At 34.1% G+C, this 21,479-nt stretch overlaps 1 protein-coding gene across 7 annotated transcripts in view; it reads left to right on the top strand.

The window, feature by feature from the left end:
- KDM6A (lysine demethylase 6A) overlaps positions 1-21,479 on the top strand; it is a 251,094-nt gene that overhangs the window by 205,765 nt on the left and 23,850 nt on the right. For all 7 annotated transcript variants that reach the window (XM_072615112.1, XM_072615110.1, XM_072615111.1 and 4 more), the window contains 6 exons: positions 9,540-9,669; positions 15,708-15,813; positions 16,345-16,550; positions 18,914-18,978; positions 19,076-19,150; positions 20,079-20,227. In XM_072615112.1, coding sequence (XP_072471213.1) covers positions 9,540-9,669; positions 15,708-15,813; positions 16,345-16,550; positions 18,914-18,978; positions 19,076-19,150; positions 20,079-20,227 — 731 coding nt within the window. The remainder of the gene's footprint in view (positions 1-9,539; positions 9,670-15,707; positions 15,814-16,344; positions 16,551-18,913; positions 18,979-19,075; positions 19,151-20,078; positions 20,228-21,479) is intronic.

Below are 21,479 nucleotides of genomic sequence, written 5' to 3'. Positions count from 1 at the left end.
TATAGTCATGCTATATTGTATGAGAGTTTTGACTGGAAGTTATATATAATGAGAATTAGATACAGGAATGATAATTTAGTGCATGGAATTGCAGTTTTGAGATATGTCATGATCACTGTTAGGTTTTTTCAGTTATTTACATAGAAAAATAAAATTTTATTTGCATATATTATTGGATTCTTACAAGAACCTGGGAGGAGGAAGTAGATGTTGTTATTATCTCTGTTTTGCAGATGGGGAAACTGAAGCTTAAAGAGGTTAAGTGACATGAGTGGCTGCACATGGCTAGTAATTGTCTGAGGCAGGAGTCATTTCTTCCTGACTTCAAATTCAGCACTATTCAATATGCACAGAAATGGCTGGGCGTCATATAGGGCTTTTTCTTTCCTATTCATTTGTTTACTGGATCATCATTTAGTACTGACTATAGCGTCCATCTGGTTTGTTCTCTGTTTTGCCACCTCTGTATACTGATATGTCTTATTTCATTGCCTAAATGCTTCTGCCACTACTGCTATTGAAATAGGAGAGTATTTCTCTGGTCCTCCAGTCTTGGCAAATGGAAGAGGAAAACATCTGAAAACAAAAAAAATCTGTAGAGTTATATATGTGTGTGTGTATGTATATATGTGTATATATCTATCATTGAACTAGGGAAATCAAGACTGTGTACCATCGTTCCCAAAGAAATTCATGTGTGAACTACTTAATTATACAGCAGTCTCAGGACGTAGATCTGGTTAGCTATGTTTTCCCAGTGCATCAAAAGGTCTTCTGTCTCTTAAGAGGTTTATATAAATGTTTATCTCAGTGAATTGTTAAGCATAGTCTACCATTCTATTTTTAGGTTTTAATCTCCACATTTAACTCTTTCAGCAGTAAATCTCTTATCTCACAAGCTATATTTGTTTTTAGGAAATTTAGCACAATTACTTTAGCAGCATGTTTTACGATAATCTGAATTTTTCTATTTAGAATTTATAATCATTTATGTCTCATCCGGTAGCTTGAATTAGATTTAAAATTCAAAATGCTTTCAGTTTAGGAACTTATTACACTGCACTAATACCATCTTCTATTTTATAAATACTAGCCACCTCATATCTTTTTCAGAGATAGGCAAGATGTGAAAAATACAGTGTATCTTCAATATTGAACATTTTCCTAGATCATGAAAATAAAAATTTGACTCTAAACAAGATTTTAGAGATAATCTTTAATTCCTTAATTTCATAAATTTTGAAAACAAAATGACAAACAAAAGAAATCAGAATAAGCTAGCACTTTTCAGTTGTTTACTGTGCCCCTGGCATTGTCTTAGGTGCTAGAGATACAGATGCAAAAATGAGATAGTTTCCATCCTTAAAGAGTCTCTGATCCTTAAGTTGGTAGGGGAAGATAAAATATGTTTACCGGTAAGTAAATACAAGACATATACAAAATAAAAACAATGTGAGGACAAGGTGGGAGTGTCACAAATGCCAGGAAACCATGGGAGATTTGAAAGAAAAGAAAATTGAGCTCAGATATGAGGAGTAACTATAAGGTCATAGGAGCAGAGGTGAGGAAGTAGAAGTATTGAAGGCTACCGTGCAAGTTTCTGATGTATGGTCAGTCTGGGAAAATGAGGTAGAGCCACAATATAAGTTTACATTGTATTATAGAGACAGTGCAGAGCCACAGCAGCTTCTTGAGCAGCAGAAGAACTTGGTCGACTGGGCATTTTAGAAATAGCATTTGTAATGAAGGGAAAATGATGAGGAAACTGTCGTGATAGTCTGGGGAGAGATTTACGAGCATCTGGTCAGGAGTGGTTTTTATGTGAGTAGAAAGAAGAGGAGTGATTAATCTCTCAACTAAACTTGCCAAGTAATTGGAAATTTGTGAGGGAAGAGCTATGAACTACTCCCAGAATGAAAACTTGGACGACTGGCTGCTCTTGACAGAAAAATAATGAATTCTGCTTTGACTGTGAGGTGCAAAAAAGGATATCTTAAGTATGGATGTCAAGGAGTCATTTGGAAATGTAAGATTTAGAAGCTCAAGAAAGAGAAAGGGGAGTTATTTGCTTAGAGAAAACAATTGAGTCTTTAGGAAGGGATGAGATGGCCAACAGAGCAAAAAGAGAAAAGGAAAATAGGCCTAGGCCTTGACCTTATGCACACGGAAGAGCTAAGACATAGATGGATGATTCTGCAAAGCAGAATGAGAAGGATGGTAAAAAGAAGAACTCCCTATTCTGATAGGGTAAATGACAAGCAAATCTATATGTACACAAGAGATTTACAAGCTAACTTGGAGAAGTCAGTAGCAATGCCATCTCCCTCCCATCTCCTTTAACTGGGTGTCCCCCACTTCAGAAATGCTCTCCTATACCCAGTCTCATCCTGATACCTCTGTCTGTGTGCTTTCCTGTTTCGTTTAAGATGGATCTCAAATCCTGCTTATTACAGGAGGTCTTTTCTAGTCCCTCCACCTTGCTAATGCCTTCCCCTCTCAGATTTCCTTCTATCTGTTGTATATATCTTGTATTTTCCTAGTTGTGTGCATATTGTCTCCCCTTTAAAACACGAATTCTTTGAGAGAATACTAATTGCCTTGCCCCAGTGCTTAGCACAGTGTATGGCACATAGTAATCACCATGTGATTTGTTGGTAGGCTTACTGGTGTGCTCACTGCCTGGTTTGAGAAGGGAAAGTCTGAAACAGCTGTCATTCCAGGAAGAATAGAAGAATTGTCTTGTAGCAGTGGATAACATCAGTGTGTAGTGGACTCAGTATTCATGGCTGTGTTAACCTGTTCCAATGTTTCAGCTGTTCAGTGCTGAAAACCATATCTTTTCAGTATTCTTCCCTTATAGCCACACTTGCTTTGAATGTTTAAAGATGTTTGTTTTTCTTCTGAGGTCTACTTTCATTCAGTTTTTTTTTCCTTTTTCTAGGGGAAATATACCTTCCTAAATTTATTAAAAATAATTTATATTATGCTGGATTTTTCCAGAAAAATTTTAAACTCTAAACTTGCAGCATTAATGTGTTTTGAAGCCTTGAATCCCTTTGCTGAATTGTTTTCCTTAAATAATAGTAATTCCAATATACAGAGGTTATTACAAGTCATTAGTGTACATTCTTCATATAGTATTTTAAAGATTTTTTACCAAGTGCTTTCCTCAAAATAACTCTATGAGTTAAAAAATGCATACGTTATTATTTTGACTTTCCACATGAAGAAACTTAGGCTCTGAAAGCTTAAATGGCTGCCAGGTTCACATTATGAATATCTGATCCGTGGTTCTTCTCATTGTGATATACCATGATGCCATCCTTTAACAGCAACAACAACAAAACGTTATCATCCCCTAGGTTTGTATGCTAAATGGAGAAAGTAATGTTATAGGTAGTTGAAGATGATACTCCAAAAGCATTCATATCTTGGTCTTATAATTTTTTAAAGTTACAGGTATGTGTGAGTAAAAGATCATTAATTTAGGCTTTACTAATTGAGAATTTTTTGATAGTCTAAAAGTGCCTTTTGAAGGTTGCCTTCTACTCTCTGTGAGGAAACAAGCTAATTAATAGGCTACAAAGAAACAGGTGCCCTGACATGAAAGAGAATAACTTTGTAAACACCGTTTGGTTTACCTGCAAGGAAGCATTATGCCTATTACATACAGTAATGCTTTTAGGATCATATCACACTTTATTTTCTCTTTTAATGTGTTGATTTGATTATTAAAGCAGTTAGGTGCCTTCTCTATTTACATAACTGTATTCTTCCTTGTCATTACTTTCAGACCCATAATATAATATTAAATGTTTTTCTTATAAAATTCTTATAAAACCCAATTCTTTCACTAATTGGCATTGACCTTCAGTTAGGGCAAATTAGTGAGGCCTAACCTTATTTAAACAAAATAATGAAAATTATTTTGACTCTGAAAAAATTGTCCAGTATTCCCTTTATTTCTCTCCTTCATCCCACTCTACTCCCCTCTCAATTTTCCTCACAAGCTATAAAAATTTCTGTCTCCTAATCCATGTTGAATATAGCATCACCTTTCAGACTCATTCTTAGGACTTAAAAACCTTCTGTGGATTGTAGGTGCAAGGAAAAAAGTAACAACTGGAGAGAACATTGGCTGCAGGATTTCACTACTTACTATAATTAATGGGACTAATCTTGAAAGCAGAAATTAGGTGGGGGGAGGGGAACTACAACTTTTATAATGGAAAGATCTGTTATAGTTCCTCCCCTTAATCTGTCTTTCAGTCCCCTTTTCATTAAAGAGTATTATTTATCTAGTCATTTTTGTTTCATTGTTTTAAGCACAGGCATGTAATTCTTTTAACCAAGACAAAGGGATGTTTATTAGCATCTCATTAATGCACAAAATGTCATATACAGTGTAATGAATCTACCCAGCCTTGGAAGTGAGCTGAGTTTAGACCTATATTTCTGCACATACAAATACATAGACACAGACACATGCACACATACAACCAAAAACATAAAAAGTCCTCTTTGGTTTATTTTTCTTAGTCAACACACTCCTCTCCATCCTCTCTCCAAACACATATCTATTTTCTAAGACCTCCCTCTTGTTCCTACTTCCATTTCCTACTATTCTATACATTATCCCCTCATGTCCAGTTTTTCTCTGCCTTTGAAGTCAATACCTAATTGAATAAACATACTGTACATTATATACAAACTGAGAAAAAAATGGCTTTTTCTTCCATCTCGGACTGTGATAACAAAGAACTTACTGGTCATAAGTACTTACTCACCCTTTCTTTTCTATTGTTTTAGCTAGTATAAATTAACAGAAATAAAAGGCTACAAATTGATTTAGGGAGAGGATAGTATAAAATCCTTATGAACTTTATTTTCAAGGGTAGAGTGGTGTGTAGAATTTGGCATTTTAAAAGACCAAGCCTTAGTATAGATGATGACCAGAGAGGGTAGTGACCGTGATATAAAAGTGGATAGGAAAATGGTGTATTGTATGTTGTTTTTCTTAAAGATGAAACTGCGTGTGTCTGGAATAGGAAGAAGTAATGGTTGAACAGGAGTGCAAAATGAAGGCAGCTGGGCTTTTAAGCTTTCTCTCACTTCCTTAAGTATTCACAGTGATAGCTCCATTGTTTTGGAGTATGTTTATAATCAATTATTAGCGTGAATGCATTCCAAAGCACTATGTATTTCATTACTGTCACCATTAAACTGTGTCAGATTTACATATTCTAATAATTTGCCAGTAATAAATAATGTATTGCTTACTCTTTTCTGATAACTTTCTGTCTTTCCAAAAATAAAGTTATTAGGAAGTTGTTCATGGTTATGATATAATTACATTATTTACTTTGAATATCCATTTATCTTGATATTCTGGATCTTTTTATAATGATGTCCACTTTAATTGGATGCTCTCAGCTTATCATTGCTTATGGTGGTGGTTAGTATAGTGAAGATGTAAATGTGATTTTCTCTTTTCTATATTTATATAATTCTGTCAAATGTTTAAACCATTTAATTACAATGTATCGTGGACCTCCCTTGTGTCTTTTCTTTTTAAAACTATTAACAGCTATTTTCTGTTGCATTGTTCTGTGTTTGAGCACTGTTATCTTTCCTGTTTTTCGTGATGTAAAATTGATTTTGACAGAATTCTCCAGTCGTCTTAAATTGTGGTGTATCATATTTAAGTGAATGATTTTATTTTCTGCTGTTCTAAATAACCAGTGGGTCAGATTTATCTTACATTATTTTTAATTTGTAAAAAACCAAGTCAATGATTTTGTCTACATAGGGATCTCCTGGTGAGAACTGTCTATCAATGTAGATTGCAGCTGCTCTGGAACTTTGAAGTCAAACGTTTCATGATTCCCCAAGTGCAAAGTCAGCTCACAGTCCATTCTGGGCCTCTTTTTATGCTTTCTTTTGTAATATTTGTCATATACAGACTGACAGATCAGTTTTACAAATTGTTCATTTTACAGCACTTTAAGGTTTGTAAAGCATTTTACTTCTGATCCACTTAACTCATAAAATGAGTGCTAATTTCTATCCTCACTTTGTAGATGGAGAAAATGACACTGAAAGTTATTATGTGTCCAGGGACACACAGGTAATTAGTATCTCTTGTAGAATTTGAACTCATGTCTTCCTGACTGCAAGTCCAGCGCGCTACCCTACCATCTAGCTATTCTTATTTGCAATCAACTTTATTTTTTTCTTCTTTACTTCAGACATGATTCTGGCTAAAGGGTTGACATGAAAAAGGCATGTGCATTAATTGTTTAAAAGGTGAACTTGAGTAATTTTAGGGTGGATTTCATGAGAAGCACTGGTTAAATAGCAGTTTACTTTAGATAAAATCTGTTCATGTTGTGGGACTTAAAATTTAGATATATATAATTCTTTAAAACCTGGGTTTCATTTAGGAGAACTTTAATAATAGCAACCTCATATCTTTAATTGATTCAGTGATTTTTAGCGCTGTGTCAGAGGCAGGATAGTAGTGGAAAAGAGATCTTAGAATCTGACAACCTGGATTTGAATTCTGCCTCTGAAACTTCTTGCCTAAATGGCCAAAGCGCTTAGATCTTTTAAGTCTGCGTTTCATTGTATGTAAAATGTAGGCAGTATCTTTTGTACATACTTCACAGGGTGTTAGTGAAGTTAAAATGGAATATAGTATATAAAAACTTCTCTTATATTCATAAATGCATTCATTGTTGGAAGTGAAAGGAAACCAACTCTTGAAAAATGATCTGCAAATCTTCATATATACACGTAATTTATATGTTGTCATGTAGGAAAATAAGAGTAACTAATTTTAAATGAATAGCCATTTCGTGTAGTTAGGTTGAGTTATCATTAATTAATGAGATCTATTCTCATTTATCATGAACTAAATGCACTATATATTCTATATTTTATTTATATCTTAGATCATGTAGAATTATAAATTATATTTATGATTTATGAGAGTTTGGAATTATGTTTTAACAATTTACCATTTGAAAAATTGTATCAAAAGCGTGGTGTCATATGTATAACTGTAGTGTGCAGACACTTATTTTGTTAATATTTTCAATTTAAATGATTTCACATTATATTTAATTTTTATTTGTAATTTATATTCATTATTATGTCATCATTAAGAAGCAGCATAGTGAATAGAACGCCAGCCTGTAGAGTAAACCAGAAAGACCTGGGATGAGTTGAAATCCTATCTGTGACGTAAGCCTGGCTCTTTGACCCGACGTCTAAGTCACCAGTGCCCCAATCAGTTCTCTGAACACTGTGAATTGCAGAGCGGTTTGCCCATCTGCATTGGTATTTGAGGTTTTCCTCTAAAAATTCTTTTACCAAGAAGAAACAAGTATGTGAAGAGAAGATGACCATTTACAGTCCTGATCTTAGATTTCTTAAGTATAGGAGGTTCCTAAAATCAAAACCACCATCAACTTGTCTGTAACTTAGTAGGGAGAGTCCTTGAGCACTGAAAAGTGATTTTTGCCATAATCATACCCAAGAAAGTAGTGTCAAAGATCAGGTGTTAAGCTGAATGAAAAATTAAATAAGATTAGAATTGAATGGGGGAAGCCAGTGACCTTGATTATATTTTGGAAATTGCATGGTGCTTTTTAATAACCAAAAGTTTGTCCCTGAAACAAAGGTACATCTTTTTAATAACATTCTTAAATTATTCTGATGGCAATATTTGATAGCTGTAATGAATAAATGAAGTAAAATTCTAATTGAGGGAGACAAAGCATTGAAGAAGGAATACTACAGTTTATAAAGAACTTAAAGTTGTGTAGTTATGTCACTCCTCTCCAATATTCCTTTAACTGTAATTATAACACTTCTACCATGTCGAACTGGACTCTGATCAAATCTGGGTAAACAAGACATTCCAGAAGGGAAGTTTTCCTTCAGAAAAATATCGTTTTACTCTGTTACCTACAAATTAAATTGGGAGTATTGTCAACCATTGTTACTTTCATCCCCAGTTCCAAAATGGTGCATAGGAAAAGAATTGTTCTAGATGATAATATAGCCCAGTAACTCAAATTTCATTCTGAAATTTGTGGCAAAAAGACTTTATTTTCAAAATTGTTGAATTTCTATCTACATTTGAGAAAAGTGGAGTGATTGAAAAATGTTGTCAATTTATCTTATTTTGTGGTATGAGACAATAAAAGCAATTATTATTAGGAATTTGACAAACATCCACAAATATGAATGTTTCCCTGTAGAAAAAAAAGGATGCATTTGAAGCTCTGAATCTTTACTATATACACCTTGATATTTATATATATTTCAAATTTAACAAAGTAGTTCCAGTTTGGCCCTATTATTTTTTAAAATTTTTCTGGTTTCCTCTATTTTTTTAATGCTTCATTGATGATCTTTGCTTTGTTTTCTTTTTAAGAGGCATTATCACTCCACTCCAAAATTCTTACTTTGTAACAAATGACTGTAGTCACACAAAATAAATTCATACCTTGACTGTGTCTGAAAATTGTATATTAATCAATTTATGAATACCCACCTTGTTTTCCAACCATAATACGAAAGTATAGTTATGAATTTCTTTGTAGATGTTGGTTATTTCACTCTTATGTTGATCTCTTTATAACCTAGCAGTCATACTGCATTTGAAGGTGCGGTTTCACGCTGCTTTTCAGAATGGTGGAACAGCTAAACAACTATACCAACAACTTGTTCTCCCACAACCCCTTCAGCACCTTCAACAATTGTCATTTTCCTTTTTTATCATCTTGGGTAATTTCATGGAACAGCAGAATTCTTTTGATTTGCCTTTTTCTGATTTGTAATTTGGAGGTATCTTCTCTCCTTTCCTTGTTTGGTCAAGAATTCTTCCCATATTCATTGTAACCTTTTTTAACTCTGTTTGGAATTTATTATAATGCAATTTGTGATATTGATATCAACCATTTCTTCCCCGACTTCTTTACAGCTTTCCCAGGGGAAAAATTTTTTTTTTAATTGGGGCCCTTGGGGTTTATCTATCGAATAATATACAAATAGGTGTTCTACTTATTTATCTGATCTGTTCTACTTATCACCTTTTCTATTGAACCAGTATCAAATAATTTTGATAATTACTATTTTAAAGAATCTTTAGTTCCTTTAAATAAATTATCAAATTGTCTAGTTCTGTGAAGGAATCACCTTTTGGTAGTTTAATTGGTATGTCAGTGAATCTAAATTAATTTAGATACTACTATTATATTTGTGTATTATTGGCAGGGTCCAGTTATGATCAGTTAATGTCTCTGAAGTTTGGTTCAGTATCTCTTTAGACAAAACAGAATTAAGGTATTTGCTAGCATTGATAAATGCTCTGGAATTATATACTTAATTCACTATTCAGTTGTTCGGAATTAAACTTCATACATGAGAAATGCATTCTGGATTAAGAATTAGATTGAATTAAAAATATTTTCTGTTTTCTGAGTAAAAATATGTACAGCTGATTTCATGTCATTCTTTTTATTTTTAAGGAATCTTGGCAAAAATGGCTTGTCCAATAGTAGCATTTTATTGGACAAATGTCCACCTCCACAGCCACCACCGTCACCATATCCTCCCTTGCCAAAAGACAAGTTGAATCCACCTACACCTAGTATTTATGTGAGTAGGAAATAATTTATTAGAAATGAATCAATCCATGGGGGGAGGGGGGGTTTGTACCATTTATGTTGATGTTAACAAAATACTGTTTTGAAAGGAAATTGCTATTGTAATTATTGAAGAGAACATCATTGTGCTACATTTATTATTTAAGGGGTGGGAGGGGATTGTTAAGTAATAATAGAAAATAACTGTCCTTTAAAATACAACTGCATTAGAGAATCCAACAGCCAAGAAAATCTGGTTTTTTTAATTTTCTAGCACCACTACCGAGTTGTGTGACCCACGCCAGTCACTTAGCATGAATTCTTTTTTTTATTAATCTGTAGAATAGATTCTTCCCTATCTGTTTCCTCTTTCCTTTTTCTTCCCAATGCCACAATCCTAGTACAGGCTTTTATTACCTTTCATCAACTGCAGTCTTGCTTAGCTTTTCCCTGTTTCATTCTATCCATTCTTTTTCCCCATTCTTCATAACATTGTTTGAGTAGTTGGATACAATATATGCAGTCGTGGCCATTTGCTTAACACTCTTCTCTAACTCCATATCGGCCACAGAATAATTGCTTAAGCTATCATCAGGAAAAGCTCTCTGCAATATGCTATCAGCCTCCCTTTCTTTTTCTAACCTTGTCTCATATTTTTCCCTTCCACATACACTCTACCCTCTAGACACACTGGCCTGCTTGCTACTGTCATTTGTCTACATACACTGTTTTCTCTTCCCCCTGAGCTCTGTATTTGTTCACTTTTATGCTTTTGCTCCTACTGTTCCCAGGGCCTGAAATGCTACTGCCACCTGTAGTGTACTGAAGCCTGTCTTCCTAGAGCTTTGCTCAAAGGAGGGGAGCACCTTCTTCATGTCATACCCCATCTTTTTAGTACCTTGGTCAGTGAGAGCTCATGTGATACCTTAAGACACTTAGGCCCAGAAAAGTAGAATGACATCTAGTTTTTCACAACACATTGATGATGAAGGTAGGGCTGGAATCTGATCATCTAAATACAAGTTTAGTACTCTTTCCACTGTGCTCAGTCCTGATTAGTCTTCCTCTGAAGTAGTTACATGTACTAGAATTTGCACCATTCAAAATTATGGTTTTTTTTTAAAGTATGATAACTGATTCTAAAACAGTGGGAACTATGCAGTGCAAATTCAAACACTGCAGCCACTTCAGAGGATTTATTTGCACTAATTGAAACCTGTAACAGTATTTCATATGGTACTTTTTACCCTGTTTTGGGGATTGGGTGTTTAATCTTTTTATTGCCCAGGTACATGTATAGTTCAGTATCATGCCTATAATAGATGCTTAATAATACTTGTTGAATTATGATTATATTTTGCGGTACTTGCCTCATAGGTAAATGAGTGAGGTACTGGGCATGAAATATTTCTTAGGAAGAGGGATGATTAGTTTAGTATGAGCAAAATATGGTAATAAGATCATCACTCAAAATCAAAATTGGGATAATATACATAATAGTATATAATACATAATAAAGAATTTAGATAAGAAGTTGGATATGGTTATTCTCACATTAATTCTTTAGTTTCTCAACAAAGTGGGTTCATTTGTTTTTTCCAACTTCCAAATTCATTTTTTAGTACTTATTTTTGCAGAACCCCATTCTTGGTACTGTGAAAGACCCAGATTATAAAATAGAAATAACTCCTGCCCCTCAGGGAGCATACAACCTAATAATAATAGCTTTGCTAATGTTATTTTTTTTCCTCCCTACAATTCTTGGATGGAGAAGATATCCCCCTTTTACAGATGAGAAAACTGAGGCAGAGATAAGTGTCTTGCCTACAGGGTCACATAACATGTTAAGTGCCTGAGGCTTAATTCAACTTCATGAACTCATGTCTTCCTGATTCTAGGCCCATCACTCTAGCCACTATGACTACTCATAGCTGCCTAATGAGATGTTATGACATACACAATTACAGTACAAAGTGATCCATAAGGACATCAGAGTGTGGTGTAAACCAAATGCCATGTGAACCTGTGGAGTCAGGAGAGACCAGGGTTTGAATCCTAGGTCTAGCCCCTTCGATAATTGTGTTTAAGTTCCAGATTCTCTCCCTCCTTCTCACCCTTTCCACACTCACTGAGAAAGAAGACAGTAATCAATTATATATATGAAATCATGTAAGGCATATTTCCACATGAACCATGTCACATAAATAAAGCAAGAAAATTATACTTCAATTTACACTTACATCAGTTCTCTCTCAGCATGTGGATAGTATTTTATTTTTTAGAATTTAGAGTTTATTCTAAATTATTTCTAAAATTAATTATTAATTAAAATTAATTTTAAATCTAAAATTAATTGATAAATTATTTTAAAAGTTATTTTAGAATTTAGAATTGTATTGATCAAAATAGCTAAGTCTTTTACACTTGATCATTGCAGTGATCTCCCAGTTCTTCTCACTTTACTTTGCTTCACTTCATATAGGTCTTGTCTTGTTTTTCTGTAACCATCCACTTGATCATTTCATGTAGGACAATAGTACTCCATCACAGTCTGTGCCACAACTTGATGTGCTTTCCCTTGATTTCCAATTCTTTGCCACTATGAAAAGAGCTGATAGAATTTTTTTTTTTTTTGGTACATATAGATCCTTTTCCTTTTTCTTTGATCTCTTTGAAATATAGAACTTGGAATAGTATTATTGGGTCAAAGGGTATGTGCAATTTTATAGCCCTTTGGGCCTGGTTCCAAATTGTTCTTCAGAAGGGTTGAACCCTAATCCACTGGCTCATTACACCACCAGCAGTTCATTTAATATACTTATTTTCCCTCATCCCTTCCAGCAGTTTGTCATTTCTGATAGGTGTGAGGTGGTAACTCAGAATTGTTTTATTTTTCCTCCTTTCTCTCATCAGTAATGCAGAGCATTTTTTTCATATGATTATAGATAGCTTTGATTTTGTTTTCTGATAATTGCTCATATTCTTTAACCATTTTACCAATTAAGGAATGGCTTTTACTTTTGTAAATTTGATTGTTCCCCTATATATTTGAGACATGAAGTTTTTATCAGAGAAACTTGCTATAAAATTTTTTAATGCTACTACTTCATTGTCTGTGGTCCCTTTTTACAAAATGTATTTTCCTGGATTGTATCATTTAATTAGGTCTGTTTTTGCTTTTGCTTTGTCTGAGATCATGATTGCTACCTTTTCAACTGGACTATAATAAATTTTGCTCCAGTTCTTATTTTAACTGCATGTGTTTGTCTGTTTTAAGTGTGTCTCTTATTGGTTCTGGTTCCTATCTACTTCAGTCTTATTGGTGAGTTCCTCCCATTCGCATCACAGTTATGATTGTTGATTTCTCTCTGCCCTATTTTCTTCTGTTTATTCTTCTCTTTGTGTTTTTATCCTATCCCTCCTAAAAAAGAAAATCCGTTTTGCTTTTGACCTCTACCTATTTTAATCCACCTTCCCTTTTATCATCCTTGTGTCCATGTGCATGCACATGCATGTGCACACACAATTATCTCTTATCTTCTTCCCCTCTAATTTCTCATTTGGGTGAGATAGATTTCTATACCTGAATGTGTGTATATATTCTTCTCTCTTTAAACCAGTTCTGATGAGAGTGAGATTCAAGCATTGCCTGCCACCCCCCATTTTCCCCTCCACTATAAAAATTCTTCCTTGCACACCTCTTTAATGTGAGAAAATTTTATTTATTCTGTCTCTTCCTCCTTCTCCCAGTGCATCCCTCTTTCTCTCTTTTTTTTATTTTGGAGATTATCCCTACATGATCAGGTCACACTCATGCCTTCTATCTATGTCACATTTAACGGTCCTAGTAATGATAAAATTACTAGGAGTTACATGTATCATTTTTCCATATAGGAATGTAAACAGTTTACTCCCTTATGGTTACTCTTTCATGTTTACTTTTTTTATTCCTTTTTGACTCTTGTGTTTGAATGTCAAATTTTCAGTTTAGCTCTGGTCTTTTCGTAAAAAATGTTTGGAAGTTAAAATAAATGTGCATTTTTTCCCTCGAAGGATTACTCTGATCCTGGCTCCTCTGCCTTTCGGAATATCACGCTCCAAGCCCTGTACTTCTTTATTTGAATTGTTTCTTTCTGGCTGTTAACGTTTTTCTCCTTGACCTTGGTGCTTGGTAATTTGACTATAGTATTCTTGGGAATTTTCATATTGGGATCTCTTTCTGGAGATTATTGGTGGATTCTTTCTACTTCTATTTTATGCTCTATTTCTAAGATATCACAGGGCAGTTTTACTTGATAATTTCTTAAAAGATGGCTTTCAGATAGTCCAGTAATTCTTAAGTTATTTCTCCTTGACCTATTTTTCATGGCAGATGTTTTTCCAGTGAGATGTTTCACATTTTCTTCTCATTTGTATTCATTATTTTAAATTTGTTAAATTGTTTCTTGATTTTTCCTGGAGTCATTTAAGAGTCTTTAGTGACATTTTGTACTTCTTTTTCCATTGCTCAGTTTTCCTATTAAACGAGATCTTTCCTGCAGTATTTTTGTGTCTCTTAATTTTCTTTTCATAATTTTCTTGCATCACTTTCATTTCTTTACCCAGTTTTTCCTCTGCCATTCTTACGTCTACCAGTAATTTTTGTTGACTTTGGGTCCAGTTAGCCTTTTCCTTTGAAGCTTTATTGGTAGCTGTTTTCACATTGTTGTCTTCTGAGTTTGTGTCTTGTTATTCCTGCCACTGTAGTAGCTTTTTATGGTCAAATTCTTCTTTTATTATTTGCTCATTTTCCCAGCTTACTCACTTCAGATTTTATGTTAAAGTTGGGTTCTTCTCACCTACAAGTGAGGAGACATCATGCCAAGCTTCAGGTTTTTTTCATGCTGCTGTTTTCTGAGCTAGTTCTGGGGTTCTAAAAGTTTTCAGTGCTTCCAAAGTGGCATTATCCTGGGAGAGGTGTGATCACTGCTTCCCTGGTCTGTACTCTGGTCTTTACCTAGGAAGGCCTTCTTCTCATCAGCACATACAAGTGCTAGTGTTCCTCTTGGCCCTAGAATTGTGACCAAGTCCCTAGATCTTCTGTAAGTGCTAGGGCTCCTCTTGGCTCTAAAACTATGCCCACAGCCCTTTTTCCTTTGTGACAGATCAGAAGCTGGAGATTACAGATCTCCACCCTTGAACTGTGACTCAGAACTACATATGAGTGATAGAGTTGCTGGTCCATGCCCCAGTACCTACCTTTAGAAGATCTTTGTAATCTCTTTCTTACCAGTTGTCCAGCCCCTTACTGTCTCAGGGCTGAGACTTCTGAAGCAGCTGTTGCTGTCCCAACTGCCTCAAAGGCCTGTTGCTGGTACTTTTGCCATGCTCAGGGTCTGTGCCTATCTGAGTATTACAGACTCCTCCTGTGGACCTCCTCAGTTGTCTTTTGCTGGAAGAAATGTCTGCCTCTGATCTTTTATTGGCTGTGCCACTCCCAGATTTGATTTGAGGCATCATTTTAAAGTTGTTTGTAGGAGAATTTTGGAGGAGGTCACCTGGGTCCCAGCCTATACTGCACCCTTTTGGCTCCACCCAGTTTTCCATAAAATGATACCGTGTGCTTTGGAGATTTGACCCCTTCTGCCCTCTAGAGGCCAAACACAATTATAATCGATACCAGTAGCAAGAAAATCCTAGGAGGCATGCTGGCTTTTTTAATGTTTTATTTTTAATTCATATTAAATATGAGATCATAAAATCTTATTAGTGTTATGGGGAAGAGTAAAAACTAAACTATATTAAAATAAATCTTATTATTTATGTATAAACAAAATATATTTTGTGAATTTTTCCTAAATTTGAATATTATCTTGAGTGAAAAACTCAGTGGTCATGTACTCACAGACCATCTTATTCACATTTGTCAGTAGAATTAACCGTTTTAGTTTGAAATTAGAAAAGTTATTTCTCTGTGCTAATTTTGGGAATTCTATGAAATTTATCATTTTTAATATTTAAAGACAAACTACATTTTTTTCTGAGTTCTAACAGTACATTTTAATTTTGCAGTTGGAAAATAAACGTGATGCTTTCTTTCCTCCTTTACATCAATTCTGTACAAATCCAAACAACCCTGTTACTGTAATACGTGGCCTTGCAGGAGCTCTTAAATTAGGTATGGTTTGTTTTGGTTTTTTTACTAGTTAACAGAAATGATGCATGTGTAGGAGTCATTTGGAATTCCATGTTTTAATTGTGATATACCAGCTCTAAATATTTGTTTTCTATTTCTTGTATATACCTGTATAACCTTTCAGTTTATTAGCTGCTTCATTACCTTTGTATATTGAGCATTTATTAGTGGAGGGAGGGGAGCATGATATTTTTCATACACACAGATTTTCTGTTCCATATAAGGAGTTTAAGATTTAGAATAGATAAGGGGTTTTTGGGTTGGTTTTTAAACCTAGGATTTTTGTAAATTTTGGTTCCCTGATACCTTAAAAGTAAATTGTTTTTCCTAATTATTGTTTGAGTGGTTGTGCTTTGAAATATATGGAAATAAATAACCACTTTGGGTAATTTTCCATCCTGTATCTTTGAAATATTAGTGTCTTCCAACTAGTCACTGTATCTTAACTTCATTCAAGAAATGCTATCATTTATTAATTGAATTGTATTTTTTCTTTCCTTTTTTTCTTTAAAGACCTGGGACTTTTCTCCACCAAAACTTTGGTAGAAGCAAATAATGAACATATAGTGGAAGTGAGGACACAGTTATTGCAACCCTCAGATGAAAACTGGGACCCCACTGGAACCAAGAAAATTTGGCGTTGTGAAAGTAATAGATCTCATACAACAATTGCTAAGTATGCACAATATCAGGCCTCCTCATTCCAGGAGTCATTGAGGGTAAGTATTTATTCCAAATCTAGTAGCAGGCTATTTTCTTACTTTTCAGATGTTAATAGCTCCCACCTAATCAATCTGCCATGCATTTTTAAAGCCTAAGCAGACCTCCATTTGAAAGTTCTTTTAATGACTATAATAAAAATGGGATTTTTAAATTTAGTATCTACTCCTTAAATTATTTTTTGTTTAAAAACAGACTTTTTCCTTGCAGAGTATGAATTCTAAGGTAAACAAAACAGCACTAAATGACTACCTTGTGAAGACAGTTCAGAAACAAAAATCCATTTTCCCTTAATACAACACAAGTTAGAGTTGAGAAGATAAAGGTGTGAAGCTCTGATTTCATCTTAATCTCTTCGGTATCCAGAATCACATTAAAGAAAGAAATTAGCCTTTTCTCAACTCTTCTCCAAGTAAATGGTACTTTTTAAGAAGACCATTATCTATCGGAGAAATGCCCTTCCCCCCCCAAACTTTAGTTCCTGTCCGTTTTCTTTCTCCTGAATTTGTGAGGGTTTGTTTGTTTGTTTGTTTTAGTGTGGGTCACTGATGTGGGGCAAACCCTGGGTTTCATCTGTATGGAGAACTCCCCAGTGTGGAATCTCCTCCCACCACTTTTAGATTTGCAGCTCATCTGAAACACAGTCCTGCAGACTTGCTTGAGGGCACTATTAAGTTGCTTATGTCCACACAACTTGGGAATCAGTCATTTAAAAGAAAACAGTTGTGCATTCCTTTAAAAATGCAGCATAAAAAACAGTTTTCTTGAAGGCTACAATTAAATGCCTAACGCTGCATATTCATTGTATGTTGTTAAATATGTTTATCATAAATTTATTCTTCATGTATCACAATGGTTTTAGGCCACTAAACTGTGTTTATTTATGATATTGTTTAAATGGATACCAAAATTTTCTTTAATTACTTTTTAGATACTGGTGCTAACATTTGAGCTTTGGTTAACTTAGCGCTAATCCTTCACAATTTAGAGCTAAATTCTTTATTTTAGGTTTCTTTATTTAAAAGTATTCTCTACTAATTAATTGTTAAACCTAGTAATGTGATTGTATTTTTATACTGCTAAAACATAAATTTTCCAGCTGTATACAACTAGATGCTAATGGCAAGCAGCAGTTATAGTTATTTATACAAAAAAAAAAACCAGTGGATAATATTCAGTTCAAAGAGGAAAAGTTGTAGACATAGAAGGGAGATAGGAGTTGGGGAGGTGATGAGAAGAGGGAAGGGTGAAAAGTGGGAAAGGGGGAAAAAACAATAGAGCAAAAGTTGTGGACCAATTGCTGGGGGGAGGTATTTCACAGTACTCTGAAACCTGGAATTCCCTAAATATAAAATTATCTGAGCACATTTAGAAATACAAGTACTCACAGATGAGTCAGAAGAACAGTAAATGTTGTTGGTAAAAAAGTAAAAGGAATTCCTTGTGAAAATTTATAGGCTGGAATAATTTGGAGCAATCCATTTGCATTGGAATATCTACATTTAGTTTCCCTATTCTACTTAAGTCTTGTTGATAGCTTTTGTTTCCTGATAGTTCTTCTTTTTGGTTGTTTTTGCTTGTGGTAGTGGTTTTCCACATACAAATCTTTTGCTCTCAGCCACCAAGTTCCTCTACAGATCTTCTGACAGTAAAATAATATTACCAATGAACAATTTATGATTAGCCAAGCCTATTTTCTGCTAGCATGATCCTTCTTTAATATTTCTACAGTCTAATTTTACATAATAGGTCTTCCCTCCAATGATAGTTATTGCAATCCCTTTATGACCCAGTAAATGATTTGGGGATTATGTTGGTTGAAAAATTCATTACCCTTGTAACTAACATGGTGAACAATTACTCCAAACTTAGCCAGTGTAGCCCCTCAGATGTCACCAAGCCCATGGTGAAACTTTTTCAGGGAGTTGAGTTGATAACTCTTCTCTGCTGATACAGCCTCAGAAAAGTAGGGTCACCTTCATTTCTTGATAGATAGATATAAATATGTAGGATTTCTATTCCATTTTGAATATTCTAAGATGTCATACTTTATAATCATTTGTTTGCTCTTTTCTTTTTAAAAATAGGTTAGTATTTATATGTTGCAGTTTAAAATTCATAGTACACACAGGATCTGGGTATAAACCAGCCTAATTTCTGAGTTTTAAAATAGACTTACTTGTAACTCATAGAAGGTGGGTATTGTGTCGTTGGACTTAGTCTCTTTTTGATCTTGATCACATTTGAAATTAGTTGGGTTTTTTTGTTAATACTCCACATATATACATATGTATAATTTTGTTGTTAAATTTCATGTTGAGACACTCCTTTATAAGATACTAAAGAAACTTTTTAACCACAGGAGGAAAATGAAAAAAAGAGTCACCACAAGGATCACTCAGATAGTGAATCTACATCTTCAGATAAGTGAGTGATTTTTAATGTACCTTTCTTTACCATTCAAAAAGGCATTCACTGAATGACATTCTTCCTTTTCTTTCCTTCCTCCTCCCTCCATCCTCAGCTCTGGTAGGAGGAGAAAAGGGCCTTTTAAAACAATCAAGTTTGGGACCAACATTGACCTGTCTGATGACAAAAAGTAAGTGCAGCTGGAATGCTTTTTTTTGTAGCTTAGTACTTTTAAAGCTTTACACTTTCCAGGGTCTGTGAATTGCCAACAGTTTTCCTATTTTATTTTTATTTAGTTGATCCCTAGCAGTTTTTCTTTCTCATGAATAGGAATATATACAATTGAATAGCATTGATCATGGTATCTGTTTTAATTTTTCTATTTTTACTCTAAAAATGACGGGTGCCATTTAAGTTTATGACTTTTTACTTTAGTTTTGATAATCACTAGTTAAATTCTGAGTGTGCAGTTTAAAATTCATGCTATTATTTTTAGACCTCTTAAAAGTAAGTTTAAGCAAGGAAATAAGTATTCATATCTTACATGGGCTGGCAGTTACTTCCTAATCATAGCAGAACCACCTCAAAATGGAGAGAATGATGGGAGTCTGACATTCAAGATATACCATATGTAATCTACTTTGTTTCCTTTTTCGTGCCTAACCAAATGTAGGGCACATAGCATCAGTCTGATGTATTATAATTATTAGACTGATATATTTTAATTGTTATTGTTCCTAATGTATAGTCAATAATATGTTAAAAGTCTCTGGATTGAAAAATCTTAAACAGTCCTGAAGTTACAGGAGTTGTTGGGTTTGGGTTTTGAAATATCTTTTTAGTATCTTTACCTAAATTATAATGGGAAGAAATCCTAAACATAATCAGTTGGAGTTATGAAGTTTATTTCTGTACAAAACCCAAAATTTAATTACATAAAAACAGTTTGAAGTGTTAATATATTTCTTTTGTTTGTTTTGTTACGTTTAGAGTGCTATTTGTAATTTAAAACTACCTACATATACATTGTTTTAGTAATTTTTTTCCTCTACCTGTTAAATTTATTTTCTCAAACATTTATTTTAGATTTTCACTTTTGAGCTGCTGTTTTGTTTTAGGTGGAAGTTACAGCTACATGAGCTGACAAAACTACCTGCTTTTGTGCGTGTGGTATCAGCAGGAAATCTTTTAAGCCATGTTGGTCATACAATATTAGGAATGAATACAGTCCAGCTGTACATGAAGGTTCCTGGAAGCAGGACTCCAGGTAACTTTGTTACATTAATATGACATGTGGAACATGAGACATGCAAGAAAAATTTTTTTTTCCACTTAATCATATATTCTTCACTAGTAGTAATTATTGACACAATAAAAGTTTAAAATTTTCACAGTACCTTATTTGTTTTGATTAAAATAATAGGCTGTTTGAAAGATGGAGTTGTTATATAGGGCAAGAATTTCCAAGCATAATGGACTCAGAACTCTTTCTCATTCTCCTTTTTACATCTTACATATAACAGTGTGATAGACTAGAACCTTTTTTAGCATAAATGATTTAGTTATTGGGAAGGAAGGGTGTACCAAAATGGCAATCCCAACATACAGGACCCTGACTTTTCTGATGACAAAGAAGTCCAGCTAGAATACTATTTGTGCAATTAGAATACACCATACAATTTGAAGGAATTCAGTCCTTTCCAAGGTCTGTTAATTCCTCAGAAAAGTTTACTATTTTCTTTTTATCTCAACTGTGGCCCTGCTTCTGATTGCCACAGTGTAGTGTAATAGAAACAGCACTGTATTAAGAGTCTTTGTCTGTTCTCCAAGTTCCCCTTCTGATTTTTTTTCCATTCTCTAGGAATCCCTTGGTCAGGAACTGAGCTGCTTGCTTCCACATCACTACCTTTCCCATTTCAGCTAAGGCACTATCCCAAAGCATCTAAGGTACCCAAGTTGCTAACCTTGACCTTGGATGCTCAGAGTAAGGGCAGTTAAACTCAAGACTTAGACAGCTCAGTTAGACAGTATTCTATCCATTAACAATTAGCATAATGAAAGAGTTATGGATTGTTAATAACCAACTCTCTTTGGGCTTTATTTCTCTCATTTATAAAATGTTGAAGACTGCATAGATGACCTTATATAATGTCTTTCAGTCTTAAAAATTCCAAATCTATAAGATCATTGAATGAATTTATAAAGACAAATAGTAACAAGAAGGAGACTTTAGCCTTTCCCCTTCTCAATACTCCACTTTAGGAAAAAGTCAGATGTAAATGATTATTGATAAATCTTGATTTGATTGATATCTGCTCTATCACTTTGGTTCCCTAGTCTCAATACTATATACTCGGGATTTAGACATCTAGATTATGATAAACATTATAGAAAGATTCTACCACTTCAGAAGTTTTCCAAAACAATATAGATGAATAGTTGAAGAATGTTTAAATATTTCCCTATTTTTCTTCCCATGGACATAAAGTTTTCACAATTTAAATTTTTGAAAATCATTT

Source organism: Notamacropus eugenii, chromosome 5, assembly GCF_028372415.1.
Source record: "Notamacropus eugenii isolate mMacEug1 chromosome 5, mMacEug1.pri_v2, whole genome shotgun sequence".
Classification (NCBI taxonomy): Eukaryota; Metazoa; Chordata; class Mammalia; order Diprotodontia; family Macropodidae; genus Notamacropus; species Notamacropus eugenii.
This window is presented reverse-complemented; position numbering and strand designations above follow the sequence as displayed.